General features: G+C 41.4%; 1 protein-coding gene across 1 annotated transcript in view; it reads left to right on the plus strand.

Annotated features, from left to right (window-relative positions):
- SNTG1 (syntrophin gamma 1) overlaps positions 1 to 19330 on the plus strand; it is a 1529981-nt gene that overhangs the window by 584703 nt on the left and 925948 nt on the right. The window contains exon 9 of the mRNA XM_086917997.1: positions 6722 to 6852. Within this exon, the coding sequence (XP_086774123.1) occupies positions 6722 to 6852 (131 nt within the window). The remainder of the gene's footprint in view (positions 1 to 6721; positions 6853 to 19330) is intronic.

The following is a 19330-nucleotide window of genomic DNA, read 5'->3' on the forward strand; positions in this document are numbered from 1 at the left end:
TTACATATTTAATTAATTATAATTAAAGTACTTCCCACCCTATTCCCCTATAAACCCACAACCGGCTACATAATAAAATTACACAATAATTAAAAAAATCATTAATTAAAAATAATTATAAAATAAAATGACACTTTTCACACATATTATTACATAAAAACACTATAAATAATTAAATATTATTTTAAAAACTATATTTTTTACTATCTAGATTATATACTTGGATATTTTCACTGTCTATATTATTTACAGTCGATATTACTTCACTTACCTTAAAAACGATATTTTGGCTGTCGATATTCTGTCTAGTCGATATTTTGTCCAAACGATATTTAAAACTCGATATTCTGTCCAAATGATATTTTGGAGTCGATATTATGTCTGTGCACCCTGAATTAGTTCCCATCGTTGGGAGCTCCAGATTCATTCTGCTGGTGAAGTCTTCCTTCTTCCAGCAACGATGGTGCCTCCCACATGGCCAGGCCGCCGTGAACCATATTAAATCACCAAAGTGCCAAAAGCATTTTGGAAAGCACTTGACAGTTTTCTGCCCTCCGGGCTTCAAATCAGCATACCATTCTGCCTCCACTGATAAATTACTTCAGCCCGACGCGTTTCGGGGTTGGCACCCCTTCCTCATGGGCTTGCAAAAAATGAGACTCAAGACCATCTTTACTTGCATTTCTGGCTATGTATCCACAACAATCCCCCAAGTGAGCGTGTGCTAAGTGCACCGTCTCACCATTCTCGCTGGGACTTGTAGTCCATAATGCTGGCAATTATATATCCTTAGAGTAAGGTTGAATTCACATTTTAAAATAACACTCCATCCTTTAAATCCTTAAGTAGGCTGTGGTGCGGTCAGGTATGCTCGCTAACAAAGAGTCCTGTGCTGAATTAGTTCCCATCGTTGGGAGCTCAAGCCTCATTCTACTGGTGAAATCTTCCTTCTTCCAGCAACGATGGTGTCTCCCACACGGCCAGGCCGCCGTGAACCATATTAAATCACCAAAGTGCCAAAAGCATTTTGGAAGGCACTCGACAGTTCTCTGCCCTCCGGGCTTCAAATCAGCATACCATTCCGCCTCCACTGATAAATTACTTCAGCCCGAGTTATTTATACTTGGTTGGGATTTCTGAGCTGCTTCTGTCCTCTTTCCTTTGTACTTTTCTGCTGTATTGTTTAGAACTTTTTCCCCTTCTCTTCTATTACTTTACTTTTGTGCTTACCATGCTAGGATGGCACCAGAGATACTAATTATTTTAATTAATTCAATATATTTTGACTTTTCTTTTGGTTTTTCAATTTTTTGGGTGTTTGGATATAAGTGTCAAGACACACACTAGCTAAGGGATGCCAGTTTTGAAAAGTTATTAGAGATATATTATCTGTTTTCGGTGCTGCTAGAAATGAGTGGATACCCAATTATAGTATCAGCCCTGTGATTGGTTTAATTTAATTTAGAAGGAATAATTTCAGAAGGTTTACATTGATTTGTGGTTATGTTTATGGCTTTGATATTCTCTATCCGCTAGTTTTTTTTTCAGTTCTTTTTTATTTGATGATGTAACGATTGGGAAATGGCCCTTTTATGTCCTCAATAGCTATTTCAATGGGTATTGAATGCACTATGGGTTAGTGATGTTAAGCGGCTTACAAGAATCCACATATGGACACAGTTTTCTCCATGACTTGATAAATGTTTGTATGACTGATTGACAAAGTTTTCACTCTTTCACCTTTTCTGTCTTCACTTTTCATCCTTTTAACTTGGATATGTTTAATCACAAGAAATGCCTCCTTTTTTCCCCTCAAACCCACTTTCTAATTGAATAATTTCAATTATGTGTAATTCTGTGGTATAATAAATGACTGAAATCTTTAGATTGATTTGAATTAATTTATGTAATAATCTTTTTCACTATTGTTTAATAGGATTATACTATGTGCAATTTCGACATTTAAATGCTGCTAATTTGTATGTTGGCATTAATAATCATGGATGAATTCATAGTTTACGAATTTCATACTTTATTATACGCTTCTGAAGTCATTTTCAATCGTTCGGAATATCGGCGTTCGGGCAGATATGACCCACGGACACAGTTTATGACTTTTCTTGAGAAACATTTGGATTTGGATTATCATGTCCTATACTTTGGAATGTTTTAAAGACTGACTTTGAGGATGCTATAAATTACTCAAGTCTATGGATGCTGCTGGGAACGCCCCCATCAACACCCATTGCACGCCCCTTTAACGCAGGACACTGTGTTAAAGGGACTGATATTTATCAGGCAGGATTACGCCACAAAAAGTGGCTTAGTCCTGCCTGATAAATATCACTCAGTCTTCTGCACCACCGGAACGTCACAAAAAGTGACGTTCCGAAGGCGCAAGGGGCTCGTAAATAAGGCCCCATATATTTCACACTCGTTATAGTTAGGAATTAGCATTTAAAAAACCTTTGAAATTCACAGAAAAAACCATGGGTTTCACACCAGTTATAGTTAGCTGGACATTTTACTCATACAAAACCATTGAATTCCTCGTTATAGTCAGTTGTACTCACTATAACTCGCGTGCCCGCAAGCCACTGCTGATGATGTCACATATTACATCATTCATGACATGGTCAGTGACATCACTGATGACATCTCAAATGACATCAATGATGACATCACTGATGACATCATCCAGTGAATGTGGTTGCTTTGATATTTAAATATGTATTATAAATACACTACTTTGCATTGAAGAATGAGTGGATATAAAAATATAAATGTGTGGATGGTGGATTTAGTAACCGTGTCATTGATTGTTTCCTTGACTAATTTGTAGAGTCTCACTATATATAATGTGTAGTTACTAAACTGTGTGAAAGTCTTTATTGCTTTGTCTTAATTGCTATGTTAAAGACTATATTTGTTATTGGTTTCTTAACTGAGTATTTGTATGGGTAAATGAATGTTTATGTGGTTTGGTGGGGGGTGTGTGATTGCCAAACAATTTGTGAATAGTTTATTCAGTAGGTATATGAGGTTAAGACTACATGTTATAACAGTTGCTTAATGAGTGTATATGTTTATGGGTTTGGTGGTGATGAAATATTTCTCTCAATGGTACATCTCCATTAAACTTGAAAAAAAGGCAGTGTATGTGACAGTTATATCCAATTAAGTGTGCCTAAGACTTAGTTATTGTATGAGTCACTATATGGATGACTGTATACTTGTAATAGAGATTTTATAACACACAGTGTGAGTTACTATGTACCGTATTTTCCGGCGTATAAGACGACCTTTTAACCCCTTAAAATTTTCTGGAAAGTCGGGGGTCGTCTTATACGCCGGGTACAAAATGTTATGGTATGTTTTCATGCGCTTTTTCATAGCGAGGACTTCACTCGAAGGTGTCAGACCGCTTCACAATAGGAAATAACAAGAAACAACACACCTTATGTTAAAAAATACAGCCACCGACACTTGCAACGTCCACACCCAGCCCCCGCGCCATGAATTGTGCAAGTATCGAAAGCGAGCGTTTTTTTTCATAGCGAGGACTTCACTCGAAGGTGTCAGACCGCTTCACAATAGGAAATACCGTATGTAACAAGAAACAACACACCTTATGTTAAAAAATACAGCCACCGGCCCTGGCAACGTCGACAACCAGGCCCCGCGCCATGAAGTATCGAAAGCGAGCGTTTTTTTCATAGCAAGGACTTCACTCGAAGGTGTCAAACCGCTTCACAAGCGAGCAAATGGCGCCATGAGTCTTACCTCGACTGCCGCTGCCGCTGTACACGCGCCTCCAACCGCTTGCACATCCCCAGGCAGACGATGCAGCAGGACGAGGCAGCAGGACGTCCGAAATACGGTATATGGTAACGGGCAGCCAGCGCCGAAGATGGCAGCGCCCGGTGTGTTGACACGTTTGGCACGTTTGGCACGTTTTGGCACGCGCCCCTCTCTCCTTGACATGGGCGTGGGCATAGAAAGGGGACTGTCGAATGTTCCTGAATGTTACCGAAGGCAGTAGAGCACTTGCCGTGATTGGCTGGTTGTTGCGAAGAGGAAAGGCAGTCTGGTGACCAGATACCGTATTTGCCGTACCGTACGTGTGGTGTTGAAGACAGTCTCTGCACCTGTTCATACTGTACAGCACCAGTACATCCAGTGCTAATGGCTGACAGTCAAGAACCCGGCAAGGCTCCAGCAGCACATCCAGTGCAAATGGCAGACAGTGAAGAACCCGGCAAGGCTCCAGCAGCGCATCCAGTGCAAATGGCTGGCAGTCAAGAACCCAGCAAGGCTCCAAGAAGAAGGAAATATGAAGCCAGTTACAAACTTAAAGTTGTGGATTTTGCCACGGAACATAATAACTGTGCTGCTGCAAGACAATATGGAGTGACAGAAAAGATGGTTCGGGCCTGGAGAGCAAATGAGAAAGCATTACGGAGTATGCCAAGGGGCAAGTGTGCATTAAGAAGAGGCACCTCACATTGGCCAGAACTTGAAAAGCATGTAGCAGACATGGTGGCCGAGCATCGGCAAAGCGGTTATGTCTTGACCCGAAATAAAATCCGATTGGTTGCACTTCAGTGGGCCAAATCTAATCCAGATCTCAGCCACAGATTTAAGGCCACTGTATCCTGGTGTACCAGATTCATGGGAAGGCATAATCTGGTATTGCGGCAAAAGACAAAAATTGCCCAGAAATTACCTGCGGATCTTGATGCCAAAATGCATAGCTTCCATCGCTACGTTATTAGGCTGCGCAATGAACATGGCTATGCGCTAAGTAGCATCGGAAATATGGATGAAACTCCAATAAATTTCGATATGATTGCCAACAAAACTGTCCATCAAAAAGGCGAAAAGACAATTTTAATAAAAACAACAGGACATGAGAAGTCCAGTTTCACAGTGGTACTAGCATGCACAGCTGATGGCGCAAAGCTGAGACCAATGGTTATTTTCAAAAGAAAAACAATGCCGAAACTCAAGTTCCCTGTTGGTTGTTTTGTGCATGTGAATGAGAAAGGATGGATGGATGAAGAAGGGGTAAAGCTATGGCTTGATAATGTATGGAGCAGGCGACCAGGTGGACTTCTACAAAGACGTAGTCTACTGGTGTGGGATATGTTCAGGGCTCATTTAACTCCAAGCACCAAGCAAAGGCTGGCAAGAATAAAAACAGATGCTGCAGTTATACCTGGAGGATTGACATCGTTGGTGCAGCCACTGGATGTGTGCCTAAACAAGCCATTTAAAGATCGCATCCGAGAACAGTGGAATGAGTGGATGGTTAGCGGTGAAAAAACATTCACAAAAGGAGGAAACATGCGTGCTCCACAGTTGGATGTTTTGTGCACCTTTGTTATAAAGGCCTGGAACGACATTGATGCAGAAACTGTAATAAAGTCTTTCAAGAAGTGTGGCATATCAAATTCATTAGATGGTATGGAGGACGACTATTTGTGGGAAGGTGAAGAGGATGCCGAAGAAGAGACCACATCATCTGATACGGAATTGGTACCAGATCCATACGATGACTGCCTTACAGATGTACCACAAGATCTCATTGACTTACTTATGAGATCAGATGACGAAGAAGAGGATTTTGAAGGCTTTTAAAGGGAACGTTGTAAATCCTGTAGACATCCTTGGATTTATGGAAAGTTATGGGAAGTTTAATCCACTTGCACTGTTTCATGCACTTATTTATGTTTACCGTACCGTACCGGTATTTTCAGAAGTGACAGTTTTTCATATGGTTCTAAATAAAAATATTGCGAGTAAAGCAAGATTGTTTATACAACCAATTTGTTTGAGTTCAGTCTTTGAGTTTGTAAAATAAACGATTAGGTAGGTAACACTGTCCACTGATAAAGCCTTACTGCTCACCCACAGGGAGGAGGACTAGACTAATACGGTAAGTTCAAAATACCGGTACCGTACATTCTCGGAATGGCTATGCAGGACTGCGTTGGACTGCGCTGGAAGTGGGGGTCGTCTTATACGGCGAGTATAGCACAAAACCTAAAATTTTTCAGGCAAAGTAGGGGGTCGTCTTATACGCCGGGTCGTCTTATACGCCGGAAAATACGGTATATAAATAGATGAAGTGGTGTTTGTATAAGTGTGTAGGTGAGTAAATGTAAGTATAAGCAATTGTTTGCATAAGTCATAAGGATGTCTTTATAAGTGAATACAATGTGTGCTGGTGTGTAATGTTGAAATAGGCTTATAAGTATATTTGATAGTGTTCTGTTGATTATTCACTGCATATAATGCTGAATCTATAGGTAAGTGATTAGATGTGTGTATAGTTCTATGAATAACTGAGTGGGTGTTTAGAAATTTCTATTGGTGTGTCAATGGTTTCAAATATGGCACTTTCTATTTTACAGTGAGTGATGAAAGATTATACTAGTGTGTATTTGATTGGCACATTGATGATGTCATCAGTGATGTCATCAGTGATGTCACTGACCATGTCATGAATGATGTAATATGTGACATCATCAGCAGTGGATTGCGGGCGCGGGAGTTATAGTGAGCACAACTAACTATAACGAGGAATTTCAATGGTTTTGTATGAGTAAATATCGATAAATGTGTAAATGTATCAAAATGACAATAGTTTTAAATATCAGATGTTTGAAGGGTGTGCATGGTGATATTTGTGATAACCGTTCTGTTTCAATGTTTGCAGGACACACTCTCTTGTTCCTCGTGGCCAGCATCACCGGGTCTGAGGTGGGAGAAGAGGTGGTGTGATCTTCGATTAATCCCTCTCCTGCATTCTCGTCTGTCTCAGTATCAACCAGGAACAGACATGTGCAGGTAAAGTAATTCATATATGGTTAACTGCATTCTATAAAATAGCTGGTACTTAGAATAATATATTTTTATAATACTGTATGTCGTCTGAATTTTGTGCTAGATAAAGATGGTTAGTTTACTGCCTCTTGGGCTTGTGGTTCTGGCACCAAATGTAAAATATGGGATAATTAGCAGCCTGGCGTATTGACTACAAGGCATCAGTTCTTCAAACAGGTCCACTGAATAGCCACATAGCCTATTTAAGTAGCATCACCAAGGGCAATTAAAATTGATGAATGCCCATGAACATTGACATGCTCCTCTCAAAGGGGGTGGTGCCCTACATTGTTGAACCTCTCCATGGTTCCTTCTCTCAATGCTAGTCTCTCTACACTTCCTACTTCAACAGTTGCCAGAAACACTTTTGACTGTTGAAAACTTGACAATGCCTTTCATCTGATTTTCAAGCAACATCACATTCATTGCGTAAAACCCAACAAACAAATCTCCTTACTCAGCATTAGGTCTTCATAGAGAGTTAATGTCCACCGGGACTTGCTCCATTCTGTTGCTGCCATCACTGTGATATCTTGCACTGTCCTGTTCTGGTTTATATAAAGACATGACCACTCCATATTTAAAATAATTAGCAGATTACAGTTCCACAAAGTTTACAGATCTAAATCTAAAACAAAATCTCTCACTACTTGGTCTCTTTGTCTTTCTATCCATGTTTGCCCTCACTGTGCTTCTCTCCTTCTCTGTCTCAGCATGCCTTGTAATCCTTTACTCACCTTTCATAATTTCTTCTCTCATATACTCTCCATCCTCCGAGAAGCCTAAACCATAAACTAACACAAGAATGAGAAAGTTACAAGATTATTTATCTAAGCCTGAGCATCTAATACAAATATATTTTTATACACATTTTAGTACTGAAGTTGTCTTCAGGACGTCCGTATTTTCAGAATCCTCAAAGAAAATTAAATACTTAAGTTAGTTATTGCTCGTCTAAAACTCAATAGAGATTTGGAAAATAAGACAGGTTTATAAAATGTGTGAGAGACCAAATGGTTGATTCAGAAAGATGTTTGCGGAGTACTAGTGAGCACCGTTGGTCAGCTGGAATTTTATTTGAAAAATAATCTCTGCTGTGGCAGACTTTAGTAACAATCATGAGATGTTCTTCCGGTGTAGCAAAGAAATATTTTTGGTCATGGGAGGGTGGCAGCAGTCTGGTATATGAAAGTTTTATTGTATTTCGAGTCATTATCCCGTGCCAACTGTGAACCAACATATCATTTGGCACATCTTTTTGCAAGTGTTGTTTTGTGCTGCAGATCAGGTGAGATTACTAAAACTGATCCCTTCGGAGCAGGGTCAAGACTGATTTGCATATTACTGGGTCCAAACTGAGATGACATGCTGTGCAAAATAACAATGATCTGGGATGTGGCCCAGGTAATTAACAGTGGCTGAGACTAATTCAAGCATTCTGTCCATCACTTTTTTGTATACCGCCACAAAAAGAAGGTGGCTAACCAAACAGAAGAAAATTTCAGAAAAGTATCAGTGAGACTTCTTATATGGTGGAATAAATTGTGTAATGGGTTGCCTTCATAATTAAAAAAAGAAAAAGGTATTGAGGATTTTTATACACTGGCCAGGGAGCCTTGGGTTATGACTTGTTGAGGTGACATGCTCTCAAGTGTCAGTGTTTGTGTCATGAACTAGTGCCCTTAAAGTCTGGTGCCTCGATCTGATATATCTGGTTGTAGAAGCATAGAACAATGAGATCATTTTGATCTTAGAGGTCTGCTTCTTGAGTGAGAAAAGATTGTGTCACTTACTGTTATACCTGGCTTCTTTTGGCACGGTTTTCTGTCTTTTTGCTTCTGACCAGCTGGTTTTGACTGTGTGCTGAACTTCATTTTTCCTGGTTTTAGGACTCTGGACACTTTTTCACATCTGACAAGTACTGAGGAGCATGTTTTCTATGTCTAAAATGTAATGTCATTTGGTTTCTCCATGATTGGCATATTTGATTTATTGATAAGTCCCTAGTACAGTGCACTACATCTGCCCAGGGCCTGTAAATCAAATGCTACTGGTGACCTGCAGCACTACCACTGCCGAGCCTGTGAGTGCAATTCTAAATTGCCATTTTGACCTCGCAAGTTCACCAGGCCCTAACCTTTCATTACATGTAAGGTACCCCTAAGGTAGGCTCTAGGTAGCATCATGGACAAGGTGCAGTGTAGTTAAAAGGTAGGACATGTACTTTTGAGTTTTACATGTCCTGGTAGTGAAAAACTTCTAAAATCATTTTCACTACTGCAAGGTCTATCTCTCCCATAGGTTGGCAAAGGAGCTGCCTTGTAACACTTCACAAGTCTGACTTCCACTTGGGAGCAGATAGAAAACTGGAGCTTGGTGTCTCTGGACTCAGAATTTAAAAACATATATTTTTGTGAAGTTTGTTTTAAAATTTCAGGTCTGAAAATGCCACTTTTAGAAAGTTGCCAATTACTTACTTTAACCATTCTGTATGTCTTTCCCTCTAGACAGTCACACAAAGGGAGCTGAGGTGTGCCCTGCATAACCTTATAACTCATCGCCAGGCTGATGAGTCTTTCTGAGCTAGAGTGGTGGAAGGAGCTGACACATACACTTGAATAGGTCTGTGCCTGTCACCACAAAAAGCGCTAAACACACCCCTTTTGTGTGTCTGGAGCCAGGATTAGGAAGGGCATAGTGTTGTGCACTACAATTAACTTTATTTTGATGTCTCCATACTTTAAAGACTAAAATGGGTATAAGTACTGGACCTCTGACACTTCTCTAAGGAGGACAATATGCCAGGAACAAGAGCTGTTGTGGTGCCAGGAGTGACTGCCCTATTGCTTCTTACTTTGCTGTTTTGGCCTAATGCCAGCTGCTTCTTGCCTGGGAGTGAGAGGACTTGACTTTACTCTCAACATCCTGCATCTAAAGGTTCTCCAAAGGCTTGTTTAGGCTTGGCTCATGTTTCTGAAGTTTCAGTGATATCAAAGATTTCACCTGCATCTTGCTACCAGCATTTAGGCTCCTCTGCTCTGAGTCCTTCTATGCCAAGTGGTGCCAAATCCAGTCCTGTGTCCTTGGAAGTGAGTGTGCTGCAACCCTAAACATTGATGTATTGACTCCATCATTTTGGATCTGGCTCATCCTTGCAGAACTGATGCATTAAGCGACTTATCGACCTTGAATAACAAGGCAGCCCTGACTTTACCAACGCATCACTGTTGCCTTCACCTAAGCCATGGTCACCTCACAGATGACCTTTACTTACAACGCAGCCTCAACTTTCCCTCAGTGCCTCCAAAGAACTTCTGCTGGGTGAGTCTCGGACTCTGCTTCACCAATGTCTGTGACGCACCGTCTCGACTTTGATGCATCCCCGGCCGGTATTGTTTCTCATCAACGCTAAGCACTGCAATTTGCAAAATTCATATCTTGACTTGTGTATGTTGGATGTTTGTCGTTTTTGTCTTGTTTTACTCAGATTATTATTGGCTGTTTTTCTAGACTGTTGTGGAGTACCTTTTGTGGTATTTTCACTGTGTTACTGTGTGAGTGCAGAAATAGATTCCACATTTCCTCTTTAGTTCATCCTCGCTGTCCTGTGGCTAGCTACCAGAGGTACAAGTACATTTTTAGTGTATACTACACTTACCATGACTAAATTGGTGGTCCTTAATTGGACAGGGTGCATACCTCTGTCAACAAGAGACCGCATATCTAACACTTACCAATTTGAAAGGTGTGTCTAAGAAGCATTTGACAGTAAGTTGAAGGGGATCCTGGTGTTGGGAAGTAGGCAGTCAATATTTTACATTACAAGAAAAATATACACTCTTTGGCCCACATGCATCATCCCGGGATTTTGCGAGTTCTAAAGTGCGAAAAATAGCGATTCGCATTTTAGAATTCGCAAAACGGGATGCATGTATATTTTCGCAAATTATTTGCGATTCGGTAGAAATCGCAATTTCTACCAAATCGCAAATATTATGCGATTTTCAAAGTGTGAATTCGCAATTCACATTGATCCTATGGGCCAAAAGGCCCATGGGGATCAATGGGAATTGCGAATTCGCACTTTAAAAATCGCAAATCCTGATTGCATTTCAAGGGTGGTGAGGGGGGTTCAAATGAACCCCCCCGGCACCCATGAAATGTTGTTTTCGCATCATGTTGCACACACACATGTCCTAAGGACATGTGTGTCCGTAACATGAATGTTTAAAAAATGCATTTGCTGCGTTTTTAACACTTTTTGCAAATTTACCGAGTGGTTCGACCACTCGGTAAATTTGACACCCTAATTGCGAATTCGCAATTTTAAAACTAATCATGCATTGCTTTTAAGAAATCGCAAATTTGCGATTTCTTAAAAGCAATCGCATTTTTAGAAATCACAAAAATGTTGCGATTCCTGAAAATGCATGATGCATTCCAAAAAGGGATTTTGGAATCGCAAACGGCCGATTTTAAGGAATCGCACCGTTTGCGACTCCAAAAAGCCTTGATGCATGTGGGCCTTTGTATGGTAGTCTGCTGTTGACAGGAGTTTACTTCCCATAGTATGAGGAATTCTTTTACCTAAGCATATTGACTAAAGAGTCAAACCTTGAGTCAGTAATGGATGAAGATGTATGTATGCATCAATATCTGATGGCAAAAGAGCTCCTCTACTGAAAATAGGGACAGTTTCAAGAATGGTTTGGCAAACAAAAAAATAAAGCGAAAAAGCGTTGGATATTTCATAGTAGCTGCCAACATATATAAGTACTTCAATATTGAGTCAAACCTATCTCTGGAGATATGCAACACTATTTGAAATTGTTTAAGAGCAGGTATCTTCTGTTTTTAACTGCCCAAGTTAATGGTCTGTATGTTTTTTATGTGTCTAACCTTTAATCTGCATGCATGGCATTTTTTCTTATTCCTTGATGGTAGTAGTTTCATACGTTGAAACCAGCTACTACATGACCACAATTTGAATTGATAGTATTATGTTCAAAATAACGTAGTTCATTTCATTTAAATTCTTTATTTCGGCTAAAATGCCATAAAAGACAGTGTATACATTACATTGCATTTCATTAAAAGTTATTAAAACATGTTATCACTAAGATACAAAAACACAGTACATAAAAAGTACAATACAGTACAGTACAATACAAGTTGGAGGATAAATTGAGCGGAAACATACATTCTTAGAACATGGGATAGACCATCATGTCATTCCCAAGCAATCAGTTCAGTTACAATTGTAGCCCTATTTTTTTCCTTTGATAAAAAATGGAAAGTAAAAATCTACTAACACTAAATATTATGTTCTGAGATGTATTTGTGCTTAGGATTCTCAGAGCCTGCAAACATGACGTCAAACCTAAAAGTAGGCATATTGGTTTGATCCACTTCTTCCTGGCCTGTAGATAGAAGGGACAAAAAAATAGAATATGCTGTTCGTTTTCGGTCTGGTTGAGGTCACACATAGGACAAGTTTCATTCAACACTGCAGCTTCTGATTCACGATTCCTAGCCCATCTTGCCAACGTCGTTTTAATTAATAAATTCCCATACCGAAATTTTAAAAACAAGGTTTTGGCAAGTGGCGGCTCTATCTCGTCCATAAATATCTCGTAGAGCGGTTCATCCTTAAAGTTTAGGAATCTTGCAACCAAGGTACCATTGGTCATATTGTTTACAGTCTTACTTAACATAAAACTCCAGAAGGCCCTTTTTAGGATTATTTTGGGGTTTGCTGGTAATTGCTCTGGGTTCTCCCAAAAATGCTGTAATCCTATATTGTTCAACCATGTCTTGATATGTCTTAGCCATGGAGTATTACTCTGGCTATCCAGAATCATGATCTCCTTCAACCCGTCTCGGTAATCCTGGAGTTCGGGTACATGCCATAGTCTTACCCACAGCATTAGGGGACGGATCAACACATGGTAATCTGTCCTTTTGAAATTTAAGTCAAGCTCCAGGGGAACTAGTGGGGTGCCTCGGGGAACCCTTACAAGGCTACGCATAAAATTATTATCCAAAACTCCAAAAGTCTCCCTGGACCCGGTACCCCATATTTCTGCACCGTAAAGGACAGATGCTTGGACCTTAAATTTAAATAATTCCGTCACTGGGGACACCGCTTTACTTGTGCTCATACTATGCTCCCTAAGAATTGGTTTTACATTCTGGGCATAGATTAATTTGCTTTTATCAATTTGGGCTTTCCAAGTAAATTTAGAATCGATAGTCACCCCTAGGTAGGAGAAATAAGGCACTGATTCCAGCTTGATTCCATTTAATGTTAGACAGCCCTTATCCGGTTTAATTGGATTTAGGGCCATACATTTGGTCTTCTTGCCATTGATCTCCAACCCTTTTTGGCTACAGTATTCATTGAAGGTATTCAATAAAGTCTGTAGGCCATTTTTCATTTGGGATATCAGAATCGTATCGTCAGCAAATAGCAAAGATGTCACCTTTTCGCCATTCAGTTTAGGAGAATCATTTTTACATTTACCTAGAAAGGAAGGGATGTCATTTACAAAAAGGGAAAATAACGTCGGGGCCAGGACACAACCCTGACGTACACCACGTTCGATGGGTATTTTATGGGTTAATTCACCGTTAGGGCCCCATCTTACTCTTGCAAAGTTCCCTTCGTGTAACTCTTTGATCTGAACGACAAGATTATTTGGGATACCTGCTGCACTCAAGGTTTCCCATAAGAGATTTCGAGGCACCAAATCAAAAGCGGCCCTTAGATCTACAAAGGCAACATAAAGATGGCACCTCTTAATCACTACGTACTTCCAGTAGAGGCAGCAGAATCTAAAAATTTGGTCTATTGTGCTGACCTTCGGTCTGAAACCGGCTTGGAATTTAGATAAAAAATCATTTTCATCTAGCCAGTTACTCACGCGTAATAGGATATGTCGTGAGTAAATTTTCTGTAAAATGTCCATTAGACTTATTGGCCGATAATTACATGGGTCCATCCGATCTCCTTTTTTAAAAATTAAAACAATTTCCGCTCCCTTCCAACTTTCAGGAAATTCTAATGTACGTGAAAATGTATTGCACAGATAATTAATATAGGGTGCCCATACTCCTAAATCGTACTTGTATAAGTCCCCTGGGATTTTGTCCAAACCTGGAGCTTTCCCAGATTTAATTTGTGATATTGCTAACTCTGTTTCCCCTAAAGTGAAGTCCAAATGGTTTACGCGAGATTCTAGTTTTTCAGGGCTTGTATTCATGTGAGGGTCCTCGTATTTCTTATATAGGTTTGTAAAATGTGTGACCCAAGTTTGTTCATCTTTGGTTACCCTACCTGTATGGTTCCCATTTGCGACCAGCCTCCAAAAGGCCACATTATCGCGTGACCTGGCAGCTAGCAACAAATCAGCCCATTTGTCTTCCTCCCATGCTATCTTTGCGGCTCTCTGGACAGATTTGTACTTACTCCTAGCTCTTTTTACATCTGATGGTATTTTACTCTTTATTGCCATTAGCAATTCCCTCTTTGACTATTTACAGGATCTGTCATACCAAGGCTTGCTGTGGGACAGATTCTGGGTATTCTGCTGTTTTTTTTTTGGCATCTTAGTAACTAGCAACCTCAGGTCTGCAAAAAATTTTTGGTGAGTTTGGAGAAATGAAGTTTTACTTTCATCATCGCCTATTGCAGCTAAGTAGGGACCAAAAGTACCTGCCAAAAGTGAATATATTTCACTTAGAATTTCACTGTGATCCAAAATAAATGGCCATTTTAATGATCTTCTATTATTACTGATATGGATCTCAGAATTAACAGCATCACTTTCCTCAAATATTGGGTGCTGGGCCATATCATTGAACAAATGAGCGTCCAACGTCAAGTTTAAGGGATAGTGATCGCTTTCGAACCGTTCTCTTACTTCAAGGTCCAAAAGATGCGGCCAGAGAGGGACAGAAGCAATCACAAAATCTAAATTATTTTTATAGTTGTTCCTGGTGAATGTTGGTTTTCTGGAACTGTCGGAGGGTAACCGTCCGTTACAGGCCCTAAGTGAGTGAACCGTACATAGATTAATCAATTGCAAGCCCAATGTTGTACACTTAACCGGTTTTACATTCTCCAGGATAGGGATTTTGTTTGCTTGGTCTTCCTCATCAAAAATTTCACTAAGACCCAAAACTGGCTCGAAATTGCAATTTAGGTCGCTAGCCAAAATAACAAAATCCTCCCTTGGATCTAGTCTACTCAGAAGACAATCTAAGTTAGCAATGGTCAGTGATTCTCTTGAGGAGGGTAAAGGCCTATTATAAACATTTATAAGAAATAAGTTCTTCCCATTGTAAGCTGTGATTTTTAAAGCTAGTATATCTGCAGAGTTAGTGGGTATCTCCTCTATGTCTATCCTTAAATTAATTTTCACCCATATCAAAAGTCCCCCTGACGGCCTACCACATCTAGAGGGTATCGCACCATTCCCATAGGTCTTGTAACCCACCCTATGTGGCGTCTCCACTGCCCAAGTTTCCTGAAAAAGGCAGAGATCAAAAGAATCTATGTAGTTTGCCCACTCAGGGTCCCTTAGGTGTTTTTCTACGCCAGCTATATTCCAACAGATCATTTTAGTTGGGGTTTCGGTAGTAACTGGTCTCTCAATAGTAACCCTAAGCATTTCCTCTTGCACAGATTGGGTCGCCAAGGGTATTACCTCTAAATGTAAATTGGTATGCGGGACGGTTGTCTGCAACACCTGCTCCTCTAGATTTTTTACACCATGGGGTACACTAGCATTATCAAGTGCAAATCTTACTACACCAGGGGACACAATATTGGTCAGTACATCATTAACATCGTTATCAACAAATGGTACAGCATTGGCCATCGTGTTCGAACTGTTAATGCTCATATCCCCAAAGCTCGATGTATCTAGCCCCACGCACCCCCACACCTCATGGCATCAATCACAATCTTCCAAACCACTGAAGATGTCATACCTATTAAAGGTTTCTAGCGGTGTGAAGGGTTTAAGGTTGTCCATCCTACCTTTCATGGTGTTGTGTGTCTTGGCCGATACATAATTCCATCCCAACGGGTCTGGTGCTCTCACAGAGCATGGGATGTAATGCATATTATTTACATTTTGTAAGAGGGGGGGGGGATATGAGGGATAATAGTTGCTCCCAACGTTCTGTACCGTAGGATGATTACTAGGTTGAAATGCAGGTATGTGCTGTAATGGTTGGTACTGCGGCGGATGATGCTGTGATGGAAACACCACTGACCTCGGGTAAAAATAAGTCAGCGGTTTGGTAATAATTATATTTTTTGCATTACATGTCTGCCAATTTAAAATGAATTGGACAGCATTTGGGTCCCTAAAGTTCACCACCACCACGTCACCATCAATATCTTTGGGTCTGGCCCCCAACCAATGAAGGCGACGTACGTGGACAATTTCGCCATTAACATGATTTGCAATTGGCCTATATAAACTGAGCCAATGCATAATCTTGTTTTTTAGTTGGGCAAAACCCTCCCTTTTATTTGGTCCAAGCACAGGCACCCCTGTTAAAACTACCACAAATGGTACTGCCTCAAGTGGGAGCTCAGGCAGAGGAGTCCGTCTTGCTTTCCCCCATGCATGTCTATTTTCCCCCACTTCACTTGTCGGTTTAGCCAAAGGTCTATTGGGTGTGTTACCAGTGTTTGTATTTAAAACATTAGAGGATAATTGAACAGGATTTTTTTGGTTGGGAAGTTTGGGGGGTGGGTGGGTTTGTGCAGTCGCCATCGACGTGTTCCCCATAGATTTAGAGGTAGATGCAATTGACGGGGGAATGACGATGTGACTGGGAATAGTTTTAGGTGGTTGAGCAGGAACTGGTATATTTAGGGCATTAACAGGAGTTACATTAGTTACACTATTCAAACCGATGTTCGTTTCGACATCCTTGTTCCCTAGTACACGCTCAATTTTACACAACCTACATTCCACCTCCATCAACCTTTCCAATATACTTGCAGAATACGATTTAATCAAGCTCTCTATATCTGATAGTGACACAGAATCCTTGCTCACAATAGGTGCATTTAAGACCTCACTTGTGTCCATAGTGTCCTCATTTCCCTCATTGGCTGCCGGAATAATTTGCAAGATGGAGGGAGATAATGATGTAATGTCCCCCTCACTTCCTATATCCAGAGTGCATGGATCTTTAGCTACATTGCATATTTTTTTGCCAAAGTCTCGACAGCTCAATTTTGGTTGTAGAGGATCTCCCCTTTTCCGCTGTTTTTTACTCGGTGGTGGACCATACGTTTTTTGAAGGGGAGTCATTTTTTTTCCCTTTGTATGGAGTGTTTTCACTGTAGGCAAGACTTCCCCTTTTGATGTACCTTGGTTATTAGCGTGCAGAGAAGGCCCACTCACATCTGGCGTAGGTAGTGAGTTTTGTGTAAGGACAACTACGTTAGCTTCCAAGGGCTGGCTTTCCAACAAGATAGAAGACTCATTTACTGTTAGGTCAATATCAGTGACAATAGAGCCAGTGGCAGCACACAGGGGCAGAGGAGTTAACCCATTTTTTATGCTTTCCACGGAGCGACGAAGGTCCGCCCGTCGCTCCGCCAGGGCCAACTCCCTTGCGATATCAGGGGATGATTTAGAAAAATAATTATCCAAAGTACCATTCAGCATCACTCCCTGTTTATCAGGTACAGGCTGGTCCAAATCGAGCGAAGACATTTGAGAAACCCAAGTTAACAAAACAAGGCAAGCGTAGATAATTCAGGGAAAGGGCAGAGCAAACAGTACCTGTAGGGACAAGATTTAGGGCCAGTCCAGTCTCCTCGGTTCTCGGAGGGTCTCAGAGGGTCCGCCCTTAGTCCGGGCTTTGTCCCGGGTGATGTCCCGCACTCGCGTCCCGCTCTCGCTTGCAGACCAGGTATTATACAGGTAGTGGAAATAGGGGGCGGTGACACGGGAAGAGGCGACAGGTGTGCTCGTTGGGACACGCACAGCCTGGTGGGCCTCGCAGTCCCGTCCTCCTGCAGCAATCCGCTCACCCACTCAGTTCTCCAATGCCCAACGGGGCTCCAGGCACACAGCAGCAACACGGGTCAGTTTCTCCTTAGCGAGCGGCACCCGCGAAGCGGGGGCCGCGAGGAGTTTTCAGCGGCAGCACAGAGCAGGGGGCGGAGACACGGGAAGAGGCGGCAGGTGTGCTCGTTGGGACACGCACAGCCTGGTGGGCCTCGCAGTCCCGTCCTCCTGCAGCAATCCGCTCACCCACTCAGTTCTCCAATGCCCAACGGGGCTCCAGGCACACAGCAGCAACACGGGTCAGTTTCTCCTTAGCGAGCGAGTTCATCTAACCTATTTCACATCCCTGTTCTATCTTTGTTTTTCGGAGGATTTTTGGTGGATAAATTCTTAGTGGCATTTGAAAACTTGCCATTTAATTTTTTGGAAAATTTCTCAAACATTACCCATCAATGCCTCTGTGCCTTAGATTGGAAGACCAGTTAGAGCAAGATGTTTCTGTTGACCAGGATACTATATCTTACTGTTAGCTATAAAAACATCTTTGGTAGTCGACACTTCCTGAGCAGTACAGGCACTCCTTGAAACTCCTTCAAAAAGAGAAAACATGGAAACAATTATTCTTAGGAAGTACGATCTGGAATTCCTTACCCCCATGATTCAGATCACTCCCTTATTACCAAATGCCTTGCATTTTCAGTTGCAGCACCCCCGCTAATGCGGAGGAGCGTCGACTCACTACGCTGCAGCAGTGAAATAAAGGAAACATAATGATAATGACTCAATGTTATTGTCATTTTATGTTCTCCTGCTGTGGTAGCTTTGTGAGCAGGGGCCGGGCTGCTCACACAGTAGATGGGGGGAGAAGTGGCTAGCTTAAGTGTAAATGAATACTTGGTCTACCGTCTCAGGCTGGCCAGACATTCATTCGCGCTTTGCATGTTCTCCACCCAGAGTGCATTACAGCCTGGGTGGAGACCATGCCCAGACTCCTACTGCCTGTGGGAACTCAGAACCATTTCTAAAGGTCCTGCATTCTGCAGCCCACTTAGAAAGAGGAAAATGTCTCTAAGGATTGTTTTGTGCAGGATTGTAGCCCTTTATGCACAAAAACAATGCTGCCTGCACTGTAGGAGCCCTTGCACTATTGCGCAAGGGCGCCTGCATTGGGCCTAGGCATCTCATAGTGCGCCAGCACACAGCGAGCGTAGGAATGCATAATATTATGATAAATAAAGTATATTACTGCCCTCTTCGTTTGACACAGTGCAACAAGTTGTTTTGCTAAGTTGCTCTGCGTCAAAGTATGAGTAAATCTGGGTCCTGATTTTAAATTGGTTCGCGGGATTCTGAGAAAACCATTTAATATCCCTCTGTGTAAGACTGTAAATATATGAAAT

Source organism: Lissotriton vulgaris, chromosome 4_1 (genome assembly GCF_964263255.1).
Source record: "Lissotriton vulgaris chromosome 4_1, aLisVul1.2, whole genome shotgun sequence".
Lineage (NCBI taxonomy): Eukaryota > Metazoa > Chordata > Amphibia > Caudata > Salamandridae > Lissotriton > Lissotriton vulgaris.